Raw genomic sequence first — 27925 nt, 5'->3', positions numbered from 1 at the left:
GTACAAGGGGAAATCCCTTCCCCAAAACCCGGAATTATCTTTTGGAGGCAGGCTTCCCCCACTAGGTAAGTGTTCTAGGAAGCCATCAGAATCAGTGTACCAGAGCTTCCAAGTAGCCGGAACTACAGGCATGCGCTACCATGCCCAGCTAATTTTTTGATTTATTGTAGAGATGAGGTCTCACCAAGTTGCCCAGGCTGGTCTCGAACCCGTGAATTCAGGCAATCCTCTCACCTCAACCTCCCAAAGTGCTGGGATTACAGGCTTCAGCCACCGCGCCCAGCCTCTCTCTCCCTTCTAATTGAGGCTTGAGAGCAGGCATGGGTAGCACACTGTCCTCAGACCCTGTTCTTGGAGCAAGCAGGGACAAGTCCACCTGGAGCAGAATTCTGAAGAGAATTATTTCTCTAGCCCGCTTTGTGTGAGTCCCCAACCCACACACTCAGCCAAACCACAGTCCTTTTCTGCCTTTTTTAAATGGGAACCCATAACTACACTAAAAAATTAGATGTGGTGGGGCTTATAGGAAAGTTGAAGTGGCTACTGAACAGGGTCACTTCTGTCAGAGCAGCAGCACAGAATCCACGAGACAGTGGTTTACAAAGAAACCCCATTTCATTGTGAACAGCTACTCGACCAGGCAAGAGGTAACAGGTGTTCCAGGGATACATGGGGCAGGTGTGTAGCTATAAAAACTAGACTCTGGCCTTTATTTATCTGTCAAATAGCAATATAACTCAGATGACTCCAACTCTATCCAACCCCCACAGCTAGGCTCATCCACACAGGAAAAATGATCACCTATTTTTATCATTTATGCATAAGTACAATGTATGGGCAATGAAGTGATCTTACCACAACGAAATAAAAATTTTAAAATATGGCAGCACCACGAGCTTATGCTGCTTATGCATGAGAAAGAGCTCAATTCCTCAGGCCCCTCCTTGAGAATTCTAAGGCGGAAGGTGGCATTTGGGACTGGTTCTTCCACCCTACTGAAGTCACAAATTCTTATCCTGCTTGTCAACCTTTCCCTGCTGCCCTGTTTGCCAGCAATAGGCCTCACATTACTACTGAACCATCAAATGCTCAGGGCCATGAGACTCAGACATGGGAGCCTAGATCAAGCGTTACATGTTTACTCTTCCCCTCTCCCTCTGGTCAAATGTCATGGCAACAGAAAACAGATACAAAGGTGTTTCCCTTCTTTTAAATGGGGTTCTAGTTCTGGTCATCTGCTCAGACAGGAAAAACTAGGTATAGGGTTGATTGTATCAACCTATTACTATCACAAAAAAATGTCACCGAAACCACATCTTCTAACCAGACCTGAATTTCTGTTCAAAGAATGACAATAAACACAGACCAAGGGCTGACTAGCTTCCAGGAACCCAATCTGCCATGCCACACACAGCCTCACTCACACATGAAGATCTTAGGAGAACCCCCAGGGGCTTCCAGAGTTCCAGTGCCCTCTGCGGTGGGTGTGGGCATAGACATGCAGTGATACAGGTTGTACTTGCCTTTATGGTCGTGCTGGGACCCACATCATGCAGCAGGGACATCTCAGGGGGGCTCCTGGGAAGCCCGTCATCCTCAGAGCTCATGCCAGCATCCTCTCCCCGCTTGACAGGAAGCCCCCCTGGAGGAGGCGGTGGTCCCATTTTCACATTACATTGTATTTTTAACTAGATTGGAATAAAGAACATTTGCTCTTATTCTCATCAATGACATTTATCAACAAATCTGCCCCAATTCATTCGTTCAGGAAATGTCTTTAACGCCCTTGCATAGTGCAGAGAACTGAACACTCATCTGTCACCAGCTCCCCCATTGCCATCTCTTGCTCGTTCATTCAAGAATGAGTCAAGATCCACTGTAACTCATTTGGTGTGTCTTGGGAAGAACCGTGATGCACATGTGATTCTGCTTTAAAGTATATCAATTAAACCAAGCAGAAGTCATCTCGATTAAAAACTTCTTGGTTGATATATGGCACACAAACCAGCTGGTACAGCCAAGAAAATTTTTACCTGCAGAGCTTTAATCCGATCACACACATTTTCTTGGGAAAACACCCGCACAGGCCGAGCAGGGTCCTGTCCGGACTCAGGGATGAAAATACTGTCGTGTGAGAGGGCCCGGCTGCCCAGTGTGCCCCTGGACTCCCTAGGATAAAAGAGCCACCGTGAGACTATGCCCACCTCCATCTCTTCCTGACCCCTGTGGGCCTCAGAATGAGAAGGGAGATGAAGGAGATGTGGGTTAATGGCACATCAAACAACACACCCTGAGCTGCACTGACATTGTAACTGCCCTTGACATCAGTTTCTCCCCACACTGTCAAATGCCACAGTCAACTATAAGGAGGGTGAGGCCATGCCCTGTGGGCAAACACATAGCCCCTCAGTTGGGCTGGAATTTGTGTGTGCACAGCAGGCTGAGGGCCTGCCTGACGAAGACATCCTCGCAAAGACAGTCCAAAACATACACCCACGACTGGTTTGAAATGAGAGCTGCAAATCTGCAAAGCCATGGCCTCTGTTTAGGACCTGGCACCTTGCAACCCCGCCTCTGTGCCCGAGTCCTGGATGGTGGTGGTCGGCCCTGCTGGCATCACCATCCCAGACTCTTTCCCAGCTCTGAGTTCAAGGATCTGGCTTGGAACTGAACCCACAGGACATTCACAAAATATTCTAAGAGCATCTGGGAATTAGCTGTCAGATTTTCCTAGCAGCGGTGGCCGCCTGAACAATAGGTGGAAGGAGATGATTGAGACCTGATGGTGAAGGAAGGAAAGCCCGCCTCTGCACACATGGGACATCTTGCACACGCCAACCCCACCCTATCCTCCCACGCCATCCCAACTCCAGGCATCCTGTCCACTGTGGGGCATTAAGGACTCTACCCTTGCCCCACTATAGATCAAACTGTATAGATTAATGCGATGCTTCCTTTTAACTAAACTCCTTTCAAGCCTGCAACAGTAAGTTTGCAAGTGGGAATCCATGGCTCCCAAAAGGGTGTGACCTCAGATTTTTGGAGGGAATCAAGCCAAGGGAAGGAATCAGGGCCTCCCTGCCAAGTGCAGCTCTTAACCCAAAGGTCACACACACACCTGGGTTTCTCTCCTCCAGTGGACAGCCCATGGCCCCACCCTCAGGAAACCACAACCAATGTCCAAACATCTCCATCTGGGTATAACTAGAAGACAGCATGAAGAGGCCTCCACAAGGATACGCTGGCAAAACCACAAAATGCCACATAGCCTTGTAAGGCCATTCACTACAGCAATACCTATAAATGCAAAGGATGGAAAACAATCCCAATGTCTCTCAGTAGGTGTCTGAATAAACTATGGAATGTCACATAATGGAGGACTCTGTGCTGACTGAACGGGGGGAGGAAAATCTCTACATACTGTATACAGACATGACAGATTATACTAAGTGAAAAAAATTAAAACCAATATAGAACAAATGTTCATGGCATGTTAGCTCTGTGTGGGAAAAGAGGGCATGACTATATATAGATGCACATATGTGTGTGTTTGCTTATGTTTTCAAAAATAAAGTTAAAAGGATAATTAACAAATGAATAAAAATGGTTTCCCATAGAGGGAAGGGAAAGAGCTAGATGGGGAGACAGGGTACAAAGGTACCTACGTTTACAATTCTTTGAAACTATGTAAACATTTCATATAATTAAAAGACAAAATCAAACAAAAAGAAAAATAAAACAATCTCTAAAACTAGAAAACAGAAACAAACAAACCTAATTTTATATCAGATTGTTGGCATGATCACACAGAGAAAAGAATGATTTCAAGTCACACTCTGCATTCAAGTGACATTTGACTTCATATCCAGAATAGAATAAATTCTAAGAACACACACACACAAACCCCAAAGATATCAAATTTTACTCTGTAGTCCTATTAGTAACACTAATTAAAAGACAGAGTGCAGGACAATGTTTATATGATTTCTGTATAGGAAGGGGGTAAGGAAATTATTATAAGTATGTGATAAGATAAAGAAAATAAGCTATTTTGTTAATATCATAAGGAGCCAAGATTTCCAATATAAGAGAAAAGAGAATACAAAGAATCAAAGTAAAAATGCTGCCTTATTAAACTTGTATTGGAAATATCCATGAATTAATGAATTATGATTTATTTTTCTTTTGAAAAATAAAACATATTTCCTAGCTATATTCACTGGAAAGGTCTTAGAACCAATGACAGCCAACTAGAAATCATCACCCTTGGCAGTTAGATAGTGGTGTTCAAAAACCATTTTGTACTACAACCAGGGCCCTGTGAAGAAAGGGCTGATTCCAGGTCTGGGGCAGAAAAATACGCAAAGGAAGCCCAGGATTTTTCTCTGTGCAAGAAAGCAAGGAAGCTTCCAAAGATCAATGGGGTCATGTCAAAAGAACCCAGGAGGTAATTTGAAATGACTCTCAATAGCCGAAGATGGAACAATTTGAGCATTAGAATGAATAAAGACTGTCATACTGAAGAAAATCAAAGATGCAAAAATCAATGTGTTCACTATGATACTTGAGAAGAAAAAAAGAAAAGATAAACCAGAACTCACTGGCCACTATTGGGAGTTGCTAGGGTACCAGGTTATTACTCTGAGGGGGACAGTCAGTAACAGAACCAAGCATGATCCTGACTTTCCTGTTCAAATTGAATTTCAGAGCATCCAACCAGTTGATGTAGGAAAGTTCTTCCTCATAGAAGAATTCCAGCTAGCAAATGTGAAATGAGTGACAAAATTAGGACCCCTGAACCCATGGCTCAGTGGGTTCAACCAGAAAGTATGCACTTCATGATGTGATGTGACAATAGCCAGCACCGTCTTGAACCTAAATCGAATCGAACCTCTAGATCTTTCTAAAGGTTTCCAAGGAATTGACAGAATATAGAAAATTATACCAAGAGAAAGCAAATCCAGAATGTGGGACATTCCGTGGGGCAAATGATCCCGCTCCTCCATCAGATCAATGACATGAAACAGAGGAAGGTGAGGGGAAATGGTTATAGATTAAGAGACTTAAGAAATATAACCACACAGATGCAGGCATGATAAACAGCATCATCTTTTTCAACCCACAGGGCCCATGTGGTTTGCCAGCACTAAGGTGCCTTAGCAAATGGAGCTGTTTTGCCCACAATAATGGGTGAGAAGTTGCCGCAGATTCTTGCAGAGGCCAAAGAGCACCTTTACAATCACACCTCTTCCTCTATGCTGCTCTCTAAAAGTGTCATTTGTACTTCCCAGGCCCTATCATACCCTAATCTTCCTTGCCTAGCATCAAAACCAGCAAACTTTACCAGTAACAGAGGTAGGTGCTGGGAATATACAGATAAAAAAGCACAGTCTCCACTTTCCGTGGGCTCCTGTAAGAGGGAAGACAAGGACAAGTGGACAAGAAATTTCACCCCGGCTCACCCCTCTGACTGGATTCCTGTTGGTGGCTGGAGGGGCCACTCCTAGGCCTGTCTCCCTAGTACCAGAACTGTGTGCTCTAGTCAAGAAACAGGGGTGGGTAGGGTGTAGGTGTTAGAGATTCCCTGGGCTGGCCCAGTGACAGTACAATAACCAGTAAATTATGATAATGTCTTGCTCCTCAAGGGTTTGGAACATACTACCTAAAAAAATACATGCACAGTCTGTCTCCTCCACGTTTCACAGGGTGCAATGTGAGTCTATCATGCTCCCTACTAGCTCCATGCTAGCACTGGGGGAAAAAAAAATCACTGAAAGAAAAAAAAAAAAAAAATTCCAATCTTTCCTCTTCAGTCATTTGGTGCCACCAAGTGGCCAGCATAATTTCTATTTCCTTAAAAAATAAGTAAGGAGGAGCAGAGGGGACAGGACACTATTACTGGGATGCTCAAGCCTTTGGACCCCATCTCAGTGTGGTCTGTTCCCCAAACCTGAAGGGTATTATGCTTTTGGAAGAGTTTTATCTTCAAATTATAGGGCTCATGTTGTTTAAAAGAAAATGTAAAAGCTGGCAAGCAACAAATCTATTTCTTTTTCTTCTAGTCACAGAAATAACTGCTGGAATAACTGGAGCAGATATACTATAACCATATTTTAATGAAATAAATGCTACAAAAATGAAGACTTCTTCGCTAGACCGCCTCAAATTTTCATATCTATTGGGTCTATTCTTCCTAATTCTATTGTTGCATGATTTTTTTCTAGGACTGAACAGCAAGAAGTCTTTGGTTGTTGCAGCTCCCTTTCCTCTCTGTCAAATGAAAATGTTCTTATTAGATTACTCATCGTTCAAGTTGGAAGAAATGTATTTTTCTAGGCTAGCATCCAGGTGTTCACAGAAGTTTTAAGTCAGATTAATCCAGGGCCCATATCCTAATCCAGTCATTTTCAGCTGTAAATTGTTAGGCAAGTTCCAAATTTTCTCTAAGGCTTATTTTGGTCATTTGTAAAATGGTATATGTACCTCTTCTCCCACAGTTTTAATGGACTTTTAAGACATATAGCACCTGGCATACAGCAGGTAACTAATCATACTTCCCCCCAACTTTCTCCATCCTTATGTTTGAAAAGACAGAAAACACAACTTGTATGGAAGAACTTCTAATGGAACTACCCGGGAGGCAAGGAGGCTCAGAAATTCCACAAGTTACCAAGATAATGAAATAAGAGTATTTGGATACTCCTGTTCCCTAATGGACCCTCCCTTTTGGAGCACTCAAACCAGAGGGATGTAAAAAGCAACTTACTCCAGTTCATCCTCAGAGTCATAGCCCACTGGTCCTGACTCGATGGCAATGACCTCGCTTCTCGCCTGACTTTGTTTCCAGGTGCTACCTCCTGTGGACGATGGTGATTCCTTCCTCTTCTTCTTCCCAAAAAACTTCTTAAAAGTTTTGAATTTGGATTTTTTCTTTCCTGTACAGATTAGAAAAAAATCAAACGAATAAACAAGAGCATGCGTTTATATGTGTGCAATGTGCACTTAAGGAGAGAAAGCAAGATTTCTGTCCACACTTCAGTCATTTGCTTCTGAAAAGCCTTTTTACTGTCCAGAAATATATGAGATACCAGTTTTGCATGACTGAAAACAAATCTTGATTTGTTTACTTAGGATATTTAAACAAAGGAGCCAAGAACACTTTGGTGCACAATTACAGAATCAAAACAAGCAACTTTCTTCTCATGTATAATCAAGTTTTAGTTCCTAAAATATACATAGTCAACAACAAAAGTCCTAATGAGGTAAAAGCTGTGTGACAATCCTAGATTTTTAAAATAATATAATTCTTAAATGTTGCATCTAGCATGAACATGGCACCAAGGACCATCAAAGGGGGCCCAGCCTCATGGGCAAGAGGTGGCTCACTGGAATGTCAACTGCACAATGAACTAACAACTCCTGGTGAGAAAAATTACCAGACTGGTCACCTGTGTGGTGGGAGGGGTGCGTGGCCAGACTGAACCGGACTCTGCCATGCTTCCTGGATTCCTTTGCTATTCTCTCTATTGAATGATTCCACGACTTTACATTAGCAGCTCAGCAACATTCATTCCTTCCCTCCAGAATATTGATGAGAACTGACAGTAAAAGAATACAACCTTACAGATCATCAGGATGCCATCTAACATGTTCTGAAAATCTGCTAAAAAATTTTATAACTATTAGTTGTATAAGTGAATAATTTAATAAACCAAATTTCTTAAAAAACAAAACAGAATCCTTCTGTTTATATTCATGCCCCCTTCGGAAGTTTACATGATTTTGCCCTCATGTGAAGGTTTACTTAGGATGAGTCTAGTAGGAGTTCCATTTTAGGTGGAACAAACCCCTCTCCACAGGGAAATAAGTTCCATAGCAAAGTTTTCTGAACTTCAAGTAGAACTTTTCTTACTTTTATAATCACAAAATATTTATGTTGTTAATGGATAGCTCTCAACAAGCATTAATTATCTGGAAAGACCCAAGAGTTTTCTGCATTTGGTCAGGACACCATCTGGCTTGTGCCTTGTCATGGTGTGTACCCATGAAGGCCTGAACAAATACACAGGCTCAATATCTTGATAGTTAAAGATGTGGCTTGCAGCATTAACAGTATAGATAAAAGTGTGGCTACAAAAACCCGGAGGATAATCATCGTACACTTTGGTCCCCTGGCAAGGGCTAGTCAGCCAGCCATTTGTTAGTGTTATTTCTTCTGTTAGGCTTTGTAATTCAATTTCTTTAATGGTTACACAACTAGTCCAGGTTTCTATTTCCTCAATTTGTTTTATTAAGTAAACTTTTCCTAGAAACTTATCTATTTTTTCAGATTTATTGGCAAAAAAGTTATTAATAATATACTTGCATTGTGCTAGCATTTACAACATCTAGAGTGATGCCTCCTTTCTCATTCCTGAAATCAATTATTTGTGCTTCTTCTTTTTGCCTGGATCAATTGCGCCAGAAGTTTGTCCATTTTATTTGGCTTCTTAAAAAGTTTGGCTTTGCTATTCTCTCTATGGAATGTTTATTTTATATTGATTTCTGTTTTTATCTTTATTTTTTCCTTCCTCCTCCTTTCTTCTGATTTACTTTCTATTTTTTAAACATCTTGAGATGAACACTTAGCTTATTAATTTTTAGACTTTTTCTATTTTTATAATATCTACATTTAAGGCACCATTTCCCTCTAAATCTGTTTTAGATGCATTTACACGTTTTTAATTTTTTATTTTAAGGATGTGAGGTATGATTCAGGATTAGATAGATGCCAAGGTATTTCTTTTTGTTGTTGTTGCTGCTTTTATGAATGGGATTATGCTTTTTATTTGGTTCTCTGCCTGTATGTTGTTGGTGTATAAAAAAGTGATTGTCTTTTGCATGTTGATTTTGTACCCTGAGACTTTGCCAAAGTCTTTTATCAGTACAAGGATGTTTTTGACAGATTCTCTTGGGTTTTAAAGGTATAGGATCATATTGTCAGCAAAGAAGGATAACTTAACTTCTTCTTTTCCTATTTGGGTACCCCTGACTGCCTTCTCTTGTCTGTTGCTCTGGCTAGGACTTCCAACACTATGTTGAACAGGAGGGATGAGAGCGGGCAGCCTAGTGTTGGAATTTTTCAGGGGAAATGCTTTCAATTCTGTTCATTTAGCAATATGTTGGCTGTGAGTTTATTGTAGATGGCTCTTACTATTTGAAGGTATGTTCCCTCTCTGCCTAGGTGTTCAAGGGTTTTTATCAAGTAGGATGCTGGATTTTATCAAAAGCTTTTTCTGCATCTAATGATATAATCATGCAATTCCTATTTTTAAATTTGTTGATGTATTGAATTACATCTATGGTCTTGTGGATGTTGAAGCAGTCCTGCATCCTGCAGATGAAGCATACTTGGTCATGGTAGATGAATTTTGAGATGTGTTGTTGGATTTGATTTGCTAGAATCTCATTGATCATTTTTACATCTATGTTCATCAGGGATATTGGCCTGTAGTTCTCTTTCTTTGTTGGATCTTTACCCGGTTTGGGTATCAGTGTAACGTTAGCTTCATAAAATGATTTGGGGAGAGTTCCATCTTTCTCGATTGCTTGGAATACTTTCGATAGGATTGGTACTAGCTCCTCCTTGTATGTTTTGCAGAACTCTACTGGAAAGCCATCTGGTCCAGGACTTTTTTTGTCGGTAGTTTTCATATAATGGAGTTGATTTCCTGGGTTGTTGTCTATTTAATGTCTCAATTTCTTCTTGTTTCAACCTTGGGAGGTTGTGTGATATTAGAAAGTCCTCCATTTCATTTAGGTTTTTGAGTTTGTTTCCATACAGATGTGTATAGTAATCTCTGATAATTTTTTGTATTTCTTCCGGGTCTGTTGTGATTTGATATTTTGCATTTTTGATTGTGTTCATTTGGGCTTTTTCTCTCTTTTTCTTGGTCAATCTGTCTAGAGGTCCAGCAATCTTGTTTATACTTTCAAAGAACCATCTTTTTGTTTCATTGATTTTTTTCTGTGATATTTTTGTCTTCTATGTCCTATATTTGGGCTTTTACTTTTGTGATTTGAATTCTTCTGTTGATGTTAGGCTTTTGGTTGTCTTATCTTTCCAGCTCCTTTAGGTAATTTGTTAAGCTGTTAACTTGTGATCGTTCCATTTTCTTGCTGTGTGTTCATAAAGAAATGAATTTTCCTCCCATTACTGGTTTCATGGCATCCCAGAGGTTTTGGTAAGACATGTCTTTATTTTCATTTGTTTTTTTTTTTTTTTTTTTTTTTGAGTTGGAGTCTCACTCTGTCGCCCAGACTAGAGTGCAGTGGCATGTTCCTGGCCACCGCAGCCTCGACCTGCTGGGCTCCGGTGATCCTTCTGCCTCAGCCTTCCAAGTAGCAGGAACTACAGGCATGCGCTACCATGCCTGGCTAATTTTTTTATTGATTGTAGAGATGAGGTCTCGCCAAGTTGCCCAGGTGGGTCTCAAACCCATGGGCTCAGGCAATCCACTCACCTCAGCCTCCCAAAGCACGGGATTCAGAAATCTTTTAATTTCTGCTTTGATTTCTGTGTTGATCCAGGAGTTGTTCAGCATCATGCTGTTTAGTGTCCATGTCTTTGTGGGCTTTGTGGGAGTTTTGTTGGTGTTGATATTTATTTTCATTCCACTGTGATCTGAGAAGGTTCATGGCAGTAGTTTGATCTTATGGAGTTTGTTTATGCTCAATTTATGGACAAAGATGTGGTTGATCTTGGAGTACATTCCATGTGGTGATGAGTAGAATGTATATTCCATGGTTGTTGGGTGGAGTGTTCTGTAGGTATCTATTATTTGGTCAAATGTCAAGTTGAGGCTCTGGATCTTCTTTTTGATTGTTTGCCTTGATAATCTATCTAGGGTTGTTAGTGGGTTATTTAAGTTTCTAGCTATGATAGGGTTAGAATCAATATCTTTTTTTAGTTTACCTAGAAGCTGCTTTATAAAAATTGGTGATCCTATGTTGGGTGCATATATGTTTAGAATGGATAGTTCTTGTTAATGTATTGAACATTTTATCATTATGTAGTGATCCTCCCATTTATTTTTTAAGTTTTGGTAGCTTAAAGGACGTTTTGTCTGATATTAAGATTGTAACTCCTGCTTTCTTTTCTGTTCCATTTTCTTGAAAATTTGTTTTCCATCCTCTAACTTTGCATCTGGGAGCATTCATTGTGGTGAGATGAGTCTCATGGAGACAGCATATTGTTGCATCATGTTTTTTTAATCCAGGTGCCATTCTATGTCTTTTCAGTGGTGCATTCAGTCCATTCACAGTCAGGCTAATTATTGAGATGTGAGAGTTTTTATCCCTGTCATGAGGTTCTTATAGAGTTCGTTGTTGCTGTTGTTTGTTTATTTCTTCGTTGGTTTTCTTTTAATTTGGGCGTTGATATATGTGTGTGTTTTCAATAGTTTTCCTGCATTCTTGGGAAGAGTGTGGTCATTCCTTTTTTTTTTCATTCTTCTGTGCTTAATGGTTTCTTAAGTGTTTCTTGTGGAGCTGGTCTTGAGTAGGCATAAACTCTTAGGGTCTGAATGTCTGGGAAGGATTTTAATTCTCCGTCACTGATGAAGCTTAGCTGGGCAAGAAATCTTGGTTGGAATAGTTTACCTTGGAGAACTTTGAAGATTGGACTCCAGTCTCTTCTTGCCTGTAGTGTTAAGGCTATTCTAATTGGTCTTCGCTGGTAGGTAGTCTGTTCTTTCTCTCTTACTGCCTTTAAGATTTTTTCTTTTATATCTACTTTTTGTATGTGTATTACTATGTGTCTAGGAATTGGTCTTCTCATTTGGAGTCTTGCAAGGGTTCTCTGAATCTCTTGTGTTCGAATGGTCACATCTCTGATGAGGGAAGTTTTCTTGGATAATTTCATGGAATGTTTTTTCCAGGGTAGTTTCTGTCTATCTGTCTTAGGAATGACAATTAATCACAGATTTGACCTTTTGATATTATTGCACATTTCTTGGAGGCTTTGCTACATCTTTTTAAGCTTCTTTTCTATGTTTTAAACAACGTGGGTTAGTTCTATTTTTGGACCTCAAGCTCTGAGATTATTTCTTCCGCTTTCTTAATTCTGCTTTCCATGCTTGTTAGTTTGTTATTTACTCCATTTATTGTGTTCTTTATTGCTGTCATCTCAGTTATCAACTCCTTCATTCTTTTCTCTTGTTTCTCTTCACTTTTATTTATTCTCTCTATGACTATCTTTATATCTGGGTTTGTGGCTTCAAACCAGTTGTTCTGAGGTCTCTTCATTGTTTGAGTTCCAAAGTCTATATTCTCAAGGGCTGTCTTCCCAGGAGTCTGGATGGGACCTGTGTTCTTCCTTTTGTTCTTCTTCATTTGTGATGGTTTTCCTCCCTCTTTTTCCCCTTTTTTAATTCCATTGCTCAGTAATACTGGGGATAGCTTTCACTTTTGTTTGCTCAATCTCCTATTCTTCCTTATGTAGATCTTCTGGATTTGTTCAGTTTTGAAGCTGGAGTGGAGATGGGGGGGCTATGCTTTTCACAGTTTTGAGATCTGATTAAGATTTCTGAAGGGGGAACTGTGGTTCAGAAGCTATCTGCAGATCACAGTATCTGCTGACTGGTGTGTGGGCCCCCTGGAATCCACTTACCTCCCCCTTACAATCTGTCCATGTGGTGGGGGCGTATGTATGCCCCTGAAAGCAAAATGGGATAAGAAAAGGGAAAAGATTGAAAAAGAAAGAAGGGATACAAAAGGAAGATGAAGAGAGAGAAGAAGCAGGAAAACAGGCACACCAACCCATGGCTAAACAAAGAAAAACAAAAACTAACAAACATACAAACAAAAAAACCTGATGATGCACTTGCTCTCAAAAATACCCATATGCAAACAGAAAAACTAAAAAATAATAATAATAATAACAAAAACAAAACAAATACAAAAACAGAAACAAAAAGTCCCTCTGTGGCTGTCTCTGGAACTTCAGGTTCCTTTCTCTCTTTTTTTATTTTTACTGGCAGGTCCCAAGCACCTCTGCTGCTTTTGGCTACTGCTGCAGTAGGGAGCAGACTACAATTTCCAATCCCTCTCCTCCACTCTCAGTGCAGGCTAATCGGGTTGCTCTCAACATGGGTCAGATGTCCCACAGATTGTTGGGGGAGGAGGGTGAACCAGATTCAGAGTCACCCCAAGAAATTAGAAAATCTTTTCAACCAAATGGTAATGAAAATACTACATTTTAAAACATATAGGGAATCACAGTAAGACGGTGACAGAACTGGCAGGAGTGTGAGTCTCTGCAAGGGCAAGTGTCCATAATACTTGCTGCTGCTGTTGCAAGTCTCCCATTCAGATCAGACATGTCCATAACTGGCCCAGTGTCTCTCTGGGCCAGTGATGGTCTCTCTGTGTCCATCCCTGAAGTTTCCTCTCTGGGCCATTGATGGTCAATAGATGGGTCTAGAGATTGCCTCCAGCTCTCAGGTTGGAGGCTGAACAGAGTTAGGCAGGCTAACGCAGGTCTCTGCCTAGTCCCAGAACAGAAAGCGGTGGCGGTTAGTGTTTCCTTGCTGGCCGCAGGGCTCAGCTCCAGATTTCCTCTGGGCACCTTCTCCTCAGTTACCACTACCAGTGCCTGGCCTGCTGCTTCAGGTGGTGGTGTGAGTCAGGTGCCAGGTGCTGAGGAGCAGCTGATCTCTGCTGCCTCCTCCTGAGAAATCCCCAAGAATGGCAGATGATCCTGTGCACTGGGGCTCTGATCTCAGAACAGTGGTGGGCTGCAGCCACCTCCGGAGGGGAGCCCTAGGTGCTTAATCCTGAGTCTCCCCCCAGGTGGACTTTCACTCACTCACCTGCACACCACCATGTACACTGTCTTTATGGACACTAACCCTTGCAGAGACTCACTGCTACCAGTTCTGTCACCATCTTACCATGATCCCCTACATGTTTTGAAATGTAGTATTTTCATTAGCATTTGGCTGAAAATATTTTTAAATTTCTATTATGATACTTTCCTAGACCTATGAGCTATGTAGGAACACATATCTTCATTTCTAAGCACAATCTTTCTGTTATTGATTTTTTAGCTTAATTACACTATGGTCAGATAATATTTCCTGATTTGAATCCATTCAGAACTGTTGAGATTTACTTTATGGCTTACCATATAAACAATTTTTGTGAACATTCCATTTATGCTTGGAAATAATGCATTTTTCTCAATGTACGTTCACCTGAAAGTTTATTTTTCATCCTCTAACCTAAGTCTGTGGGTGGGTCCTTTGTATTGAGATGTGTTTCTTGGTGGCAGCATATTGTTGGGTTGTGCTTTTTTAAATCCAGTGTGCCATTCTACATCTTTTCAATAATGTATTTAGTCCATTCATGTTCAGGCTGATTACTGAAATGTGAGAATTCATCCCTGTCATGAGACTTTTATAAGGCTGTTCTGTTTTCTTTTAACTTTTGTGTTGATGTATGTGTGTGTTTTCAATTTTGCAGGTGTGTTGTATGCTCTGTTGGCTCTGTGTTTTCTGTACTTTGCAAAGTGCATGGTTGTTCTTTCTTTTTCTGTGTTAATACCTTCTTGTTTGTCTCTTGCAGAGCTGGTCTGGGAGCAGCATAATCTTTAGGGATTGGATGTCCAGGAAAGATTTTAATTCTCCATCTCTGATAAAGCTGAGCTTGGCTGGGTAGGATATTCTTGACTGATATCATTTATCTTTGAGGACTTTGAAAACTAGACTCCAGTCCCTTCTAGCTAGTAGTGTTTCTGCTGCTATTCTGCAGCTGGTCTTCCCCAGTAGGTAGTCTGACCTTAGTCTCTCATTGCCTTTAGGAATTTTCTTTTATACCTACTTTGTGAAGGTGGATTACTGTGTGTCTAGTGGTTTGTATTCTCATTTAATGTTTTGCAGAAGTTCTCTGAATCTCTTGTGTTTAGATGGTCACATCTCTGATGAGATAGGGAAAGTTTTCTTGAATAACCTCCTGGAATACATGTTCCAAAGTGTTCTCTGATTCCCTTTTTGCCTCTGGGACACCAATTAGGCATAAGTTCAGCCTCTTGATATAATTGCACACCTCTTGGAGGCTTTGTTCATTCTTTCTGAGTTTTCTTTCTATGTTTTTAACAGATCGGGTTAATTCCGTGTTTTGGTCTTCATGCTCTGAGATTCTTTGTTCTGCTTGGTTAATTCTGTTTTCCATTATTGTCAACTTGTTACTCATTTCTTGGAAGAAGTTTTCACGGCCAAAATATCTGTTACAAGTTCTTTCATTGTTGCATACTGTCTTTCCTGAGTCTTATTCATTCTTTCCATCCATTCCCTAACCCTGTTGTATTCTGGGGTCAATCATTGATGGTTTGGGCTCTAAGGTATGGTTTTTCAGGTGTTGTCTCTTTGTACACTGGGAATTACCTGTGTTTTTCCACTGATTTTTCCTCATTGATGACAAATCTCTTTCTTTTCTCTTTAATTCTGTTATTCAGTGGTAGTAGGTGGGGCTTTCACTTTTGTTGTTTCCTCAGTCCTCTCTTCTTCCCTGCTCTGGGCCTCTGTATTTATTCTATTTTGAAACAGGGCTGGGAGTGGAAAACTTTGCAGTCTTTTGTAGTTTTGAGAGTCAAATTAGGTAGAGAGTGAGGAGCTAGAGTTCAGAAACTACTGGCAAGTCATAATGTTCACTAACTGGGGTATGGGCTCCCTGAGACCACCACCATCATTGTATATGACCATGCAATGGGTGTGTGTGTGTATCCTCTGAGTCCAAGATAAACTAACAGCAATGAGGAGAACAGAGAAAAGTAGAATGAAATAGAATGGACAAAAACAAAACAAACAAAAAAGCCCCCCAAACAAAACAAAACAAAAAAAGACAAGAGAAACAACAAACAAAAAACCAAAACGAAGAGAAAAAAAAAACAGTAAAACCAAACACATACACACATACACGCATACATGCGTACACACACACAAAACATAAGAAAAGAGAAAAAAGGAGGGAAGAATGCAAATCGGACCCTCACACACACACTAATCCAAAAGAAGAACAAAAAAGAAAACCCAAAACACAAACACTCAAACACACACAGACAGAAAACAAAAAATGAAAGAAGAAAAACAAGGGGGGGGTGCAAATTGAAACCTCACACACACTTTCATGCATACAGACTAAACAAAAACAAAAGAACAACAAAGAAACCTGAAAAACAGAAACTCAAACACTCACATACACACACACATAAAAGACAGAAAATAAATGGAGGAAAAAAAGAAAAGCAAGGAAAAAAGAAAACAAGGAAAGAAGAAAAAAAAGGGGGAGAGGAAATGAAAATCGAACCTTCACACATATACACACACCCACTAAACCAAAACAAAAGAAGAACAAAAAAGAAAAGCCAAAAAACAAACACACACACACACACACACACACACACACACACACACACACACACACACACGGAATAGAAAAAAATTGAAAAATTTCTGGGCACTAAGTGCCCTCTTCTGGCAGGTTCTGTAATTATTCCTCTCAGCTGCTTACAGGCAAGCTTGCTTGCCATCTCCTGCCGGGCTGTGGGTGTGTACACAGTCTCCCCAAAGCATGGTACACTGAGAGAGGAGTGGGCAGTAAGGGTGGGTGGGGTATCAGTCCTCCCCTCCCTCCTCCCCTCCCTGGTGAGGAGGTACAGGATTGTATCCTCTCCAGGTGCTGGTGGTGGGACCCTCAGGCAGCTTTGTCCTAGAGTAGAATCCTTCTATCATGGCTGCCACCCAGGCTCCACTGGGTTCCTAAACATAGTAGTGCCCCAACTGTGTGGGTCTGATGTTTAGGATTGCTGGGGAGAAGGGAGTTAGGTCAGCCCAGGACTCACCACTGATGTCTTGGTGGTGGGGGGGTCTTCCTCATCCTTTCCTGGTTGCACCCTTTCCCTGGCTGAGTCAGGGTAGGGGGTGGGGTGCCTGAGACCCTCCAAAGTTTGTGCTTTCAGGATATTCCCTCTTGGTCACACTCAACCCCAGAGTAGTTAACCTTCCAGTCACAGGGAGCAGGTCTACTGCTGCACGGTGAACCTGCTGGATCACCTCCCTTGACCCCAGAGTAGTTAACCTTCCAGTCACAGGGAGCAGGTCTACTGCTGCACGGTGAACCTGCTGGATCACCTCCCTTGCCAGTTTTCAAGATGGTGGGGGGGGGTACCTGTTTCACCTTCTCGAGGGACTCTGCCTCTGGCTCCCTCAGTGGCGCTCACTGCTAGTGTCTGGCCTGGTGCTGCAGTGGTGGGGCAGCGCCTGGTGCCGGCCGTCACTCCTGGCAGCTTCTTCCCAGGAAGGGCTTTGTTGATTTTACAAAACTGCACTCAGCTTCTGCATCCTGGGAAATGCTAGTGTCCAAGCAGAGCAGCTGCGGCACCAGCCACTTCACCGGGAGAGCCCTGACCACTTGCTCCCAAGTCCCCACTCAGTCACTCACATGCCCACTTACACACAGACGAGTTTTAGCAATGATGTTTATTTCTAGAAATTCATTTGATTGTTTTTCAAATCTGTGATATCACTTTTAAAATTAAATACCGCCGGGCTCGGTGGCTCAGCCTGTCATCCCGTGCCTTTGGGAGGCTGAGGTGAGTGGATGGCCTGAGCCCGCGGGTTCGAGACCCGCCTGGGCAGCGAGACCTCATCTCTACAATAAATCAAAAAATCAGCCGGGCGTGGTAGTGCATGCCTGTAATTCTGGCTACTCAGAAGGCTGAGGCCGAAGGATCGCCGGAGCCCAGCAGGTCGAGGCTGCGGTGGCCGGGAGCGGCCTCTGCACTCCAATCTGGGCGACAGAGTGAGTCTCCAACTCAAAAAAAAAAAAAATTAAATACTACAGAATCCATTCTTTTGGGTGTATATAGAGTTGCAAAATTAAACCACAGTCAAGATATAGAACTGCACCATCAGCCCGCAAATTTTCTCATGCTACCCTCTTGAAATCAAATCTTCCCTCTGCATTCTATCTCTGGCAACCACCAATAACTTCTCTGTTTCCATAGTTTTACCTTTTCCAGAGTGTCATATAGATTGAGTCATACAGGATGTCGTATTTTGATTCTGGCTTCTTTCACTCAGCATCACACACTAGAGTTTTATTCATATTATATCAATAGTTTGTTCCTTTTTATTGTTGAGTAGAATTCCGTTGTATGCACATACCAGTTGGTTGAACTGTTTTAACCGGTGGAAAGATATTTGGGTTCTTTTCAGTTTTTAGCAATTATGAATAAAGTTGCTATAATTTTTTGTGTAAATTAAGTTTTCATTGCTCTTAAGTAAGTACCTAGGTGTGGGATTGCTAGGTCATAGGTTAAGTATATGTTTAACTTTATAAGAAACTGCCACAATATTTTTCAAAGTGGCTGTACCATTTTGCATTCCCACCTGCAGTGCATCCCTCACCAGCTCTTGTTGTAAGTTAAAAAAAATTACTACATTCTAATAAGTGTGTAGCAGTGTATAGTGGTACTCTACTGTCGTTTTATATCACCTAATGATTATAGGTGTTGAGCACTTCTTCACGTATTTATCGGTCAACTATACATCTTCTTAGGTAAAGCATCATTTAAAATCTGCCCATTTTGTAACTGGGTTTTTGGTCTTTTTTTTTTTTTTGAATTTTGAGAGTTCTAAATACGTGCTGAATATAAGTCCTTTATCAAGTATGACTTATAAATATTTTCTCCCAGTCTGTGATTTATCTTTTCATTTTCCTAAGCACGTCTTTCACAGAGAAAATTTTTAAATTTTGATGAAGTTTAATCTATCAACTGTTTCTTTTATGGATACAGACAAGAACTCTCGCCTAATCCTCAGTCATGAGTATCTTCTCCTACGCTTTCTTTTAAAGGTTTTAGAGTTTTACATTTCTGTCTATTACACCTTCTGAGTTACTTGTGGAATAACCTGTGAGGTATACATCAATGTTCACTTTTTTACATATGAATGTTCAATTGTTCTAGCACCATTTGTTAAAAATACTATCCTTTCTTCAATGAATTGCCTTTGCAACTTTGTCCAAATCAACTAACCATATTTGTATGGTTCTATTTTTGTACTCCATTCCCTCTAGTGGGTCTATATGTATCTATCATTTTGCCAATACCACATTGTTTGGATTACTTAGCTTTACAGTAAGTCTTGAAATCAGGTAGTGTGAGTCTTAAGTTTATTCTTTTTCAAATTTGTTTTACCTGTTCTAGTACTTTGCTTTTTTTCACATAACTTCTAGAATCAGTTTGATAATATCTGTAAAAAATCTTGTGGGAATTTTGATTGATTCATCTTTACCATTCCCAGTAGGTTATTTCAAAACAAATCATTCAGACACTACTATAATTTCATCCATATAGATTTGGCTTATTCCTAAATTTTAAAAAAAATCCCTGATTTTTTGTGGAAATCAACTACACGATTACCTGTCATATTCCTGTTACAACATATTAAGCTAACTGTACCTCTGCCTTCCGTAGTTGACTTTTAAACAGTGTACTCGACCTACACGTACTAACATACAATTTTACAGCTACATTGAGTCTTCTAATCCAGAAACATGAAATCTCTTTCTGTGTATTTAGGTCTTTGTTCATGTCATTACATAATTATTTGTATTTTTCAGCATGTAGATCCTGCATATATTTTGTTCAATATATGCCTAAGTTTTTGGATTTTTGGTGCTACTGTAAATGGTACTTTTCTAAATTTCAATTTTTCAGTTGTTCATTGCTAGCATATAGAAATACAATTGATTTTTATATTTGATCTTATATCTTGCCACCTCACTAAAGCTGTTTAAGAGGTCTGGGTGCTTTTTTTTTTTTTGTACATTTTGTACAATCATGTCATCTGCGAGTAAAGAAAATTGTATTTGCTTCTTTAATTTTTATGTCTTTTATTTCTTTTTTCATGCTTTATTGTACTGTCTGGGTACTATGCCACTTTTTTACAGTTTCTGGAACTTTCAGATGCTTTCAAACTTTTTTATTGTCTTCCAAGTACATATAATTGTTTTATAGCATTTACTTGATAATTCTGATAATTGATGGCTTTGTGTGTCTGTTTCTTTTGTTTCTGTTGTGTATTTGTTTGCTAGGGTTGCTGTAACAAAGTACCCCAAGCTGGGTGTCTTAAACAACAGAAATGTATTGTCTCATGGTTCTGGAGGCTAGAAGGCCAAAATCAAGGTGTTTGGGGCATGGTGGGTTCCTTCTGAGGGCTGTGACAGAGAAATCTGTTCCATGTCTGTCCCTTAATTTCTGATAGTTTGCTGGCAATCTTCGGTGTTCCTTGACTTGTAGATGCATCACCCTAATCTCTGCCTTCATGTTCACATGGTGTTTTCCTTGTGTGCATGTCTATATCCAAATTTCCTCTTTTTATAAGGACACTAGTCATATTGTTTGAGGAGCCCACTCTGCTCCAGTGTTGGTTAATCTTAACAAATTACATCTGCAATGACCCAATTTCCAAATAAAGTCACATTCTGAGATACTGGGGACGTCAACATATGAACTAGGGGGAAGGGACACAATTCAACCCACAGCATGTTGGTTCTCATTCATGGTGTCCTGTTGCCTCGTATGCCTGGTTATCATTGACTATATGCTTTTCATAGTACCAAAAATATTCTTTTCTGTAATAATTCGAAGTCTAAATAGAAAGCACTTTCCTTTAGAGAACAGTGCTTGCTTCTGCAAAGTAACTGGTGTTAAAACACCCAGTCTAGGAGTTCTATTAACCACACGCAAGATTTGGGGTTCTCTGAATTACCCAAGAGATGCAAACTCAAGCTACAAATCTATATAAGGGTTGGCTTGCCCTGGTTCATATTTACCCAGATTTTGCAGTTCCGTAGACTCTCACCTTATTGCAGGAGGGTCTTCTATTAAACAGTTTACCTTGTACCAGCTTTGTACTTTTGACATCTGACCCTTCCTCTGATCCTTCCACCTCATAAAAGACACGAAAATGAAATTCAAAATTTCCAAGATTGGCAAATGATCCGAAGGCAAAAGTGGCTGTTATGCTCACTTATCTCTCCAGGCTACCATTTTTCTTTCAATTCTGGCCTCATTATTTCTTACTTTGAAAAACATTTTAAAGAATATCCTAATTCGCATTTTAAATTTTAAATGGGAGATGGTTGGTCTGAATAACTTAAGTTCACTATTTGAAGAAAGAATACTTAGTGTCTCTCTTTTGTAAAATTGATTCTTCATGGTAACCTCTGTAAATATTCAGAATTAGCATTTATTGAGGTTGTTTCAGGCTAATTAAATATTTATTTAAACAGTACGGTATTTCTTGTTAAAGTAATGATTCAATGTCTCATAATATGAGAAAATTTTAAACTCCACTTTTTCCTCAGTGCTAATCTAAAAACCTTCACTGTAAATTTGGGTTTATTTGGTATCCACTAAAATGTGACAGAGGAAAAGTGGTTCTAGTATGAAATAATAAGAATAATCTATCTATAATATATGAAATAGAGTCTTTAATAAGATTAGTATCTTAAGCTAGTTATGATGAACTAGGATTTAATATTATTAAAAGTTGTTTCTCCTGAACTATATCAAAGAAAATCACTACTGGTGTTTTGAACTTAAACACGAGAGAGTTGTAGACCTTTGTTACCAAAGTAAGAGGAGTGCAATAAATGGCTAATCTAGGGAAAGGGTACATTGTGGAAGATTAATTTTTTTTTTTTTTTTTTGAGTTGGCGTCTCACTCTGTCGCCCAGACTGGAGTGCAGTGGCCGCTCCCGGCCACCGCAGCCTCGACCTGCTGGGCTCCGGCGATCCTTCCACCTCAGCCTTCCAAGTAGCCAGAATTACAGGCATGCGCTACCACGCCTGGCTGATTTTTTTGATTTATTGTAGAGATGAGGTCTTGCTGCTCAGGTGGGTCTCGAACCCGCAGGCTCAGGCGATCCACTCACCTCAGCCTCCCAAAGGCGCAGGATTACTGGCTGAGCCACCGAGCCTGGCTGAGATTAATGTTTAATATAAATTTTACAATTCTATCAAGATGTAATAAATAGTGATGTGTGGATAACAGTACACCAATCACAGAGTTGGATAACTCTTGGGATATATCATGACATGATGATTCATGGGCCTGAAATTTAGCTCAGTAGAGGATATGATAAAGGTCTTAAAGAATAAAAGTCATAAAAGAGAGGGATCAGAGGCCCTCTCTTGATACAATTATTTTTTATGGATGATCAGGGCATCCTGGACTTTGTCCAGCCTCCTACTGATACCTATGGATAGTCATAGGTGATGAATGAATTCATTTAGTTCCTCTTGCTTTGCATTTAAGTCAACCAAACATGGGGGCATGGTTAACTCTAGGAATCAGGAAAATGAGGTTAAAAGTTCCCATTTTTCACAAAGAAGCAAAGGAGCCTTGCCCTCAAATGACCTTAAATAATTTGGATGTGCTCTCAGTCTCAGTGTGGGGAACCTGGAGGTGTCTGAGCACACTGGGAACTGTCTACACAGACAGCCCCAAAGACTTGGCTCTATGAGTCTCTCTCCCTGCCCTACAACCAAGCAAAGGCTCTTCCCAGAGCTGGGGAAGCAGGGCCTTACCTGTGCTGTCTTCCCCAAGGCCTTCTGTGGCCTCCCGAAGCTTAATGTCCATCACCCTTGTGGAAATCATGTCCAGGTCCCTGAAATCAGATGGAAATTTATGTTAAAGGAATATATTCAGCGGCAATTACCAATGAATGAAGTGGAGATGATGGCTGCTTTTGCCATGATCACGCCCACACACATTCCCAGCAAAGACAGAGTCCAGAGCAGAGTGCAGGACAGTACAGGCCAAACACATATTCACAGCCACAAGATGAGTAACAACACAACTGCTTAATCACTGACCAGGGCATTTTAATGGAAACTGAATCACTGGAAAAAATGCTTCACCGATTTGCGCAATGCAGATTAGGATCTTTCTTTCAAAAAAGTTTTTCTCGAATTATGAGAAGTAACGTTCTACTCTGGTTTACTAAAGAAAGTTTCAAAAATACAGAGAATGAAAATCACCCATAATCCCACCAACCAAGGGTAACCACAGTTAATGTTTTCACGTCCTTCCAATATATTTTCTGTGCAAATATTCTGTGTATATGCACAGGTATATCATATTAGGAAGCTTGGTTTCCTGATTTTCTTAACTTTTACCACATCATTAAGATTCTTCATAAGTGTGATTTTAATGGCTAGAATAATGTTTCTACATACAGCTGCACTGTCATTTATTTACAATGAGTTTCTTTTTTGAACTTAATGAAAAATTTCTAACAGATACAAAAAGTACAGAGAATATATAATGAACTTAACATATGGCTGATCTTGCTTCATCTTTACCCCCACTCGCCCTCCTCATGCCTAAAAAGGTAATTTCCAAGCAAATCAACCAGATACTATTAATGTTATCATTTCATCCATATGGATCTGTCATCTGTCTTCTTCCTAAATAAAAACATCTCTGACGCTTCATGGAAATCAAATAAATAATTACAGTCAGTATTCCCACTAAAGATTATCGAGCTAGCTGTCCCTGCCTTTCATAGCTGACCTTTAAATGGGGCATTCTACCCACATGTACTATCATATCATTTATTTGGAAAGTTATTTCTTAGTGGTAGTTACCTGAATCCTAACCCTGAAAAAAGAAGGGCTCAAATATTATTATTCAGTTCACATCTACCACCTGTACACAGCATGTAATGAGAAGTGATAAGGGAAATAAAAAGAAAATATTTAACAGATGAAAGAAATCATAGGTCTGAGCCATCGTTGGCTCTAACATTTGGGTCTCCTTTAAGATTGGTGTCAAAATGTCTGTCCTTTCTACCAGTCAATTCCTTAAAAGCTAAAAATACTTCACCAACTTTGGTTTTTCATTTTTATGCAATTTGGCTTCATTAAAATGTCTCATCTTGTGTCAGCTCTGCCAAAAACTCTTTGTTGGAACCTCACTAAATTTGACTCATGAGTATGCTATCATTAAATGAGGGTTGGACAGAAATAGTATTTTTCAAACCCCTTACCACTGTTTTAGGTTTCAAAGAGCATCCTTGCTTTCGTTATCTGCATCCATTATCAAAGTAACAGACAATGCTGTCAAACAGAATAAGGGTGACAACAGTTCTAGGCTGGTGGCCCAATCCAAAGGCCCAGGTGTTCCAAAGGTCATTCCCTCAACCCACAATATGTGAGAGTCAGTCAGCAGCCTCCTGATCCCTAAGTATCCTTTGTTCAGTGATACTACTGGAGGAGGGGATAGATACCAGGAAATTCAAAGGAGGAGGCCATGGAGAAGGAAAAAATAAGGAACAAGAAGGAGAGCAAAAATGGTAAGGGTTGGTGAAGAGTCACTAACTATTTCCCTTGGGCACCAACTCATGAGGTTGCCACTGAGCTAGAAAGCAGAACTGCAAGCGCATTCCATTGCTTGAGTTTGGCATTAACTACAACAACTACAAATTACTTATCAAGCATGCAGCGTATCACCTGAACCATTTCATTTACTCCTCAAGAACTTTTAAAATTTCCATTTTGGAGATGAGGACATATTTTATTTAAATTGCCCAAGGTGGTAAAGCAGACACCAGGCTCTATATTCTAGCTGACTGTATACCCAGTATGGGCAGGTGCCCTTGAGGTGCTGGAATACAGTGACAGACAAGAGCAGTGTGGTCCCTGCTTCTAGCAGACACTGGCCCAGTGGGGGGCAGAGTCCTGAGCTGTCCTTGGCTGAGCCTCAAGGGAAGCTGGAGAATCCAAAGGACAGAATCTTTCACTGAAATCTCCCACAGCTCCCCTGTGCCTTCTAATCCCCACAGCTGCATGGACTCAAACTATTGCCAGGTAACTGACAAAAAGCACATTCAAGGTCATGGGGGAGCATCTGCCCTGTGAGAATACAGAGTGCACAGATGGAGAACCGTCCCCTTCACAGACATTCCAGGTGCAATTCCCCAGAGCTGAGACAATAGAATGTCATCTCTGCTGGACTAAGTAGCTTGCCCTTCTAAACATGGTCCCCCATCCTCAGTAAAATTCAAGTAAAGGTTAGGGGAAAACCATAATTAGAAAGACAATGTGGCAAATACCTAATTTCATCCAGCACTGCTTTTTCTTCTCACTGATACTCTGAGTTCCAGTCAGGCCACCTCAATATTCCCTCAACCAGCATCTGTCCTCTACCCTCCTGCCTCTGTGGTTCTGACAGCTCCAAGTGTCACAATAATGCAAAGTTATTCTTTAAATGAAACCTGGATCTGAGGAGCCTCTTCAGGGATTCCAATTAACTCACAAGGGTGTGAAGCCTCCATCCCTTTCTGCATTGTACAGCATTCATTAGTGTGTGTCTGGGCACCCACAGAACCCAAGGGAGCCCTGTATCCAAGAAAGGCTCAATGTGGGGGCTCCCCTGCTCCCTCTCTCTCCACCCTGTGGCCACAGGCTCCTTCCCAGCTTATGGCAGAATTCCATCATTAGTTGAATTGAAGAATGAGAATAGAGTTCAATATAGAGTTTTTAAGCTTATAATCCATTACATTCACCTGAACAATACAAAGAAAAATATCTTGTACCCTGACCACATACATCTGAGCACATAATTATGTATGAAAGCCTTAGGTTTCACCTCCACAGAGTCACTAATTCCACACCACTTTCCAGGTTACGTTCGGACCCCTGTGGATTATTTCTTAGCCTCCTGCACCTTTCTTTCATAATGCTCACTAAGGGTGTCATTAATAACTTCTTTGGGAGGTGTCTGCTTAAAATCCCCTTCTCCCAAATGGCTTTCCTGATGTGAGTGCCATGCTTGTTATACTCAAGGCTCTCTTACTGGTGCCTAGGACAGCACCTAAAGAAAGCACGGAACACAGCACACATACAAAAGATAACTGGAAAACTAGAAGGGCTTCTGAGCATTGGTACCCAATTGAGATTCTTGAATATCAGTTCACTTCACCCGGGAGAGCTGTAGAGAGGCCCAGAGTGAGTCACTTTTGGCTCAGCTTGCCCTCATCCAGCTTGAGGAGGTGATCTAACCTACATAAAGTCAGCCTTAGGGAAGACTAGGTGAAACAGCAACTGCCATCTGGTGTCCTCCCCCTTGCCCTGCCAACATTCTTCTCCCTCACCCTCTTTCCACGGCCGGTTCTTCCGCTATCCTGCATCACCTTCTCTGGGATCTCTGTACTCACCAACTTTCAGGTCAACACTGGCAATGATATCCTCTCAAAGACAAGTATTTTAAGCAGAAAACTCCGATGAAAGAATATAACCGCCAACATGAATCCTAAACTCTAAAAAAAAAAAAAAAAATCCTTCAACTTTAAAGGTGTGTTCCACTTCCCATAAGGGTGGAGTAGCCTATACCACGTAAACCTTCTACCGATAATAATGATAAACTGTGGACAAAATATTAAAAACAACAATTTGAAAACAGTAATGGGCAATCAAAAGCAGGCAGAAATTAGACTGGAATCGACCCTTGAAAGAAGAGAACTGCAGTAGGAGAGATTTACATGTGTAGGGCTTTTGACCTGGAAAAACTCCCTGGTGTGTGTATTACGGAGTGACTGGAGCTCAAAGAGAAAGCTAAAAAGACTCACTGTCTTGATGATCAAAGAATGGAGTTTAGGGCTACCAGAGCAGATGGAAAGTGAGGGGAAATATTTTAGGAAGGAAAGAACTTCAGAGCTAGGCGCACTTTTCCTAGTTCTTGGCTCTCCTGAATTATGCATATAATGGGGAGACCCCCAAGGAGGTAGACAGACAATAACAGCTGGAAGGCTGAGAGAAATGAGCTCAGATTTTTCTACTGCCCATTGCAGGAGAGATAGAGTTCACAGTTTGAGTCCAGCCAAGGTAGCAGCCTGCTAGAACAAAATCAACAATCTTCAGAAGATAACAGATTCTGGAGTTAGTACAATGTATCATTCACAATGTCTAACATGTAGCCAAGACGCACTAAACATGTAAATAAACAGGAAAATATGACTCATCGTCATGAGAAAAAAACACTTGAGAGAATGATCCTAAGTGACCAAAATGTGTAAATAACAAAGACTTTAAAGATACCACCATATATGTGTCTGAGGACTTTAAAACAGTGTAGCCATAATGAATAAACAGATGAAGAATTTTAAAATTAGAACTAGAGATTATAAAAAAGAGACCAAGGGAAATCATAAAGATGAAAAGCATAATTTCTGAAATTCACCAAATGGGCTTAACAGCAGATTGGAAACATCAAAAGAAAGGACCAATCAAATTGAAGATAGATCAGTAGAAATGATCCAATCTGAAGAGTAGAGAGAAAAAAGTCTGGGGAAAAAAGTGAATGTGCACCGAGCCTCAGTGGCCAGTGGGACAATATTAATCAGCTTAACATACATCTAATTGACTCCAAGAAGCAAGAGAGAGGGAGAAAAGGGGGAGGAAGAGTAGGAGGGGGAAGGGAAAGAGAGAGAGAGAGAGAGACAGAGACAGGAGAGACAAAAAAGCAGAAAAAAATCTGGAGAATTTACGAAAAAAATTTCCAAAAAATGCTGGAAAAGACATTACAGATCCAAGAATTTTAGAAAACCACATAAGGCACATCATAGACCTTAGAGAAATGTGGGATACAACTTAGTGTACTAAAACCTAAGATGAAGAGAAAATCTTAACAGCCAGAGAAAAATTATATGATACATAAGAGAAAAAAAATACTCATGACCAATAAGGGACAAGACATCTTTAAAGTGTTGAAAGAAAAACAACAGCCTGGCTCGGTGGCTTAGCCTATAATCCCGCGCCTTTGGGAGGCTGAAGTGAGTGGATTGCCTGAGCCCGCGGGTTCGAGACCCGCCTGGG

The 27925-nt window shown here is 40.6% G+C and overlaps 1 protein-coding gene across 1 annotated transcript in view; it reads right to left on the bottom strand.

Annotated features, from left to right (window-relative positions):
• Positions 1 to 27925, bottom strand: part of KIAA1211L (KIAA1211 like) — an 85139-nt gene that overhangs the window by 37511 nt on the left and 19703 nt on the right. Inside the window, exons 2-5 of the mRNA XM_021711535.1 lie at positions 22637 to 22716; positions 6767 to 6935; positions 2034 to 2169; positions 1524 to 1688 (exon numbers count right to left, since the gene is read on the bottom strand). Coding sequence (XP_021567210.1) covers positions 1524 to 1688; positions 2034 to 2169; positions 6767 to 6935; positions 22637 to 22716 — 550 coding nt within the window. The remainder of the gene's footprint in view (positions 1 to 1523; positions 1689 to 2033; positions 2170 to 6766; positions 6936 to 22636; positions 22717 to 27925) is intronic.

This window comes from Carlito syrichta, unplaced genomic scaffold, assembly GCF_000164805.1.
Source record: "Carlito syrichta isolate Samal-C Ts95f unplaced genomic scaffold, Tarsius_syrichta-2.0.1 Scaffold302353, whole genome shotgun sequence".
Taxonomy (NCBI): Eukaryota; Metazoa; Chordata; class Mammalia; order Primates; family Tarsiidae; genus Carlito; species Carlito syrichta.
Note: the sequence above shows the minus strand (reverse complement) of the source record. Positions and strands in the feature narration are given on the sequence as shown.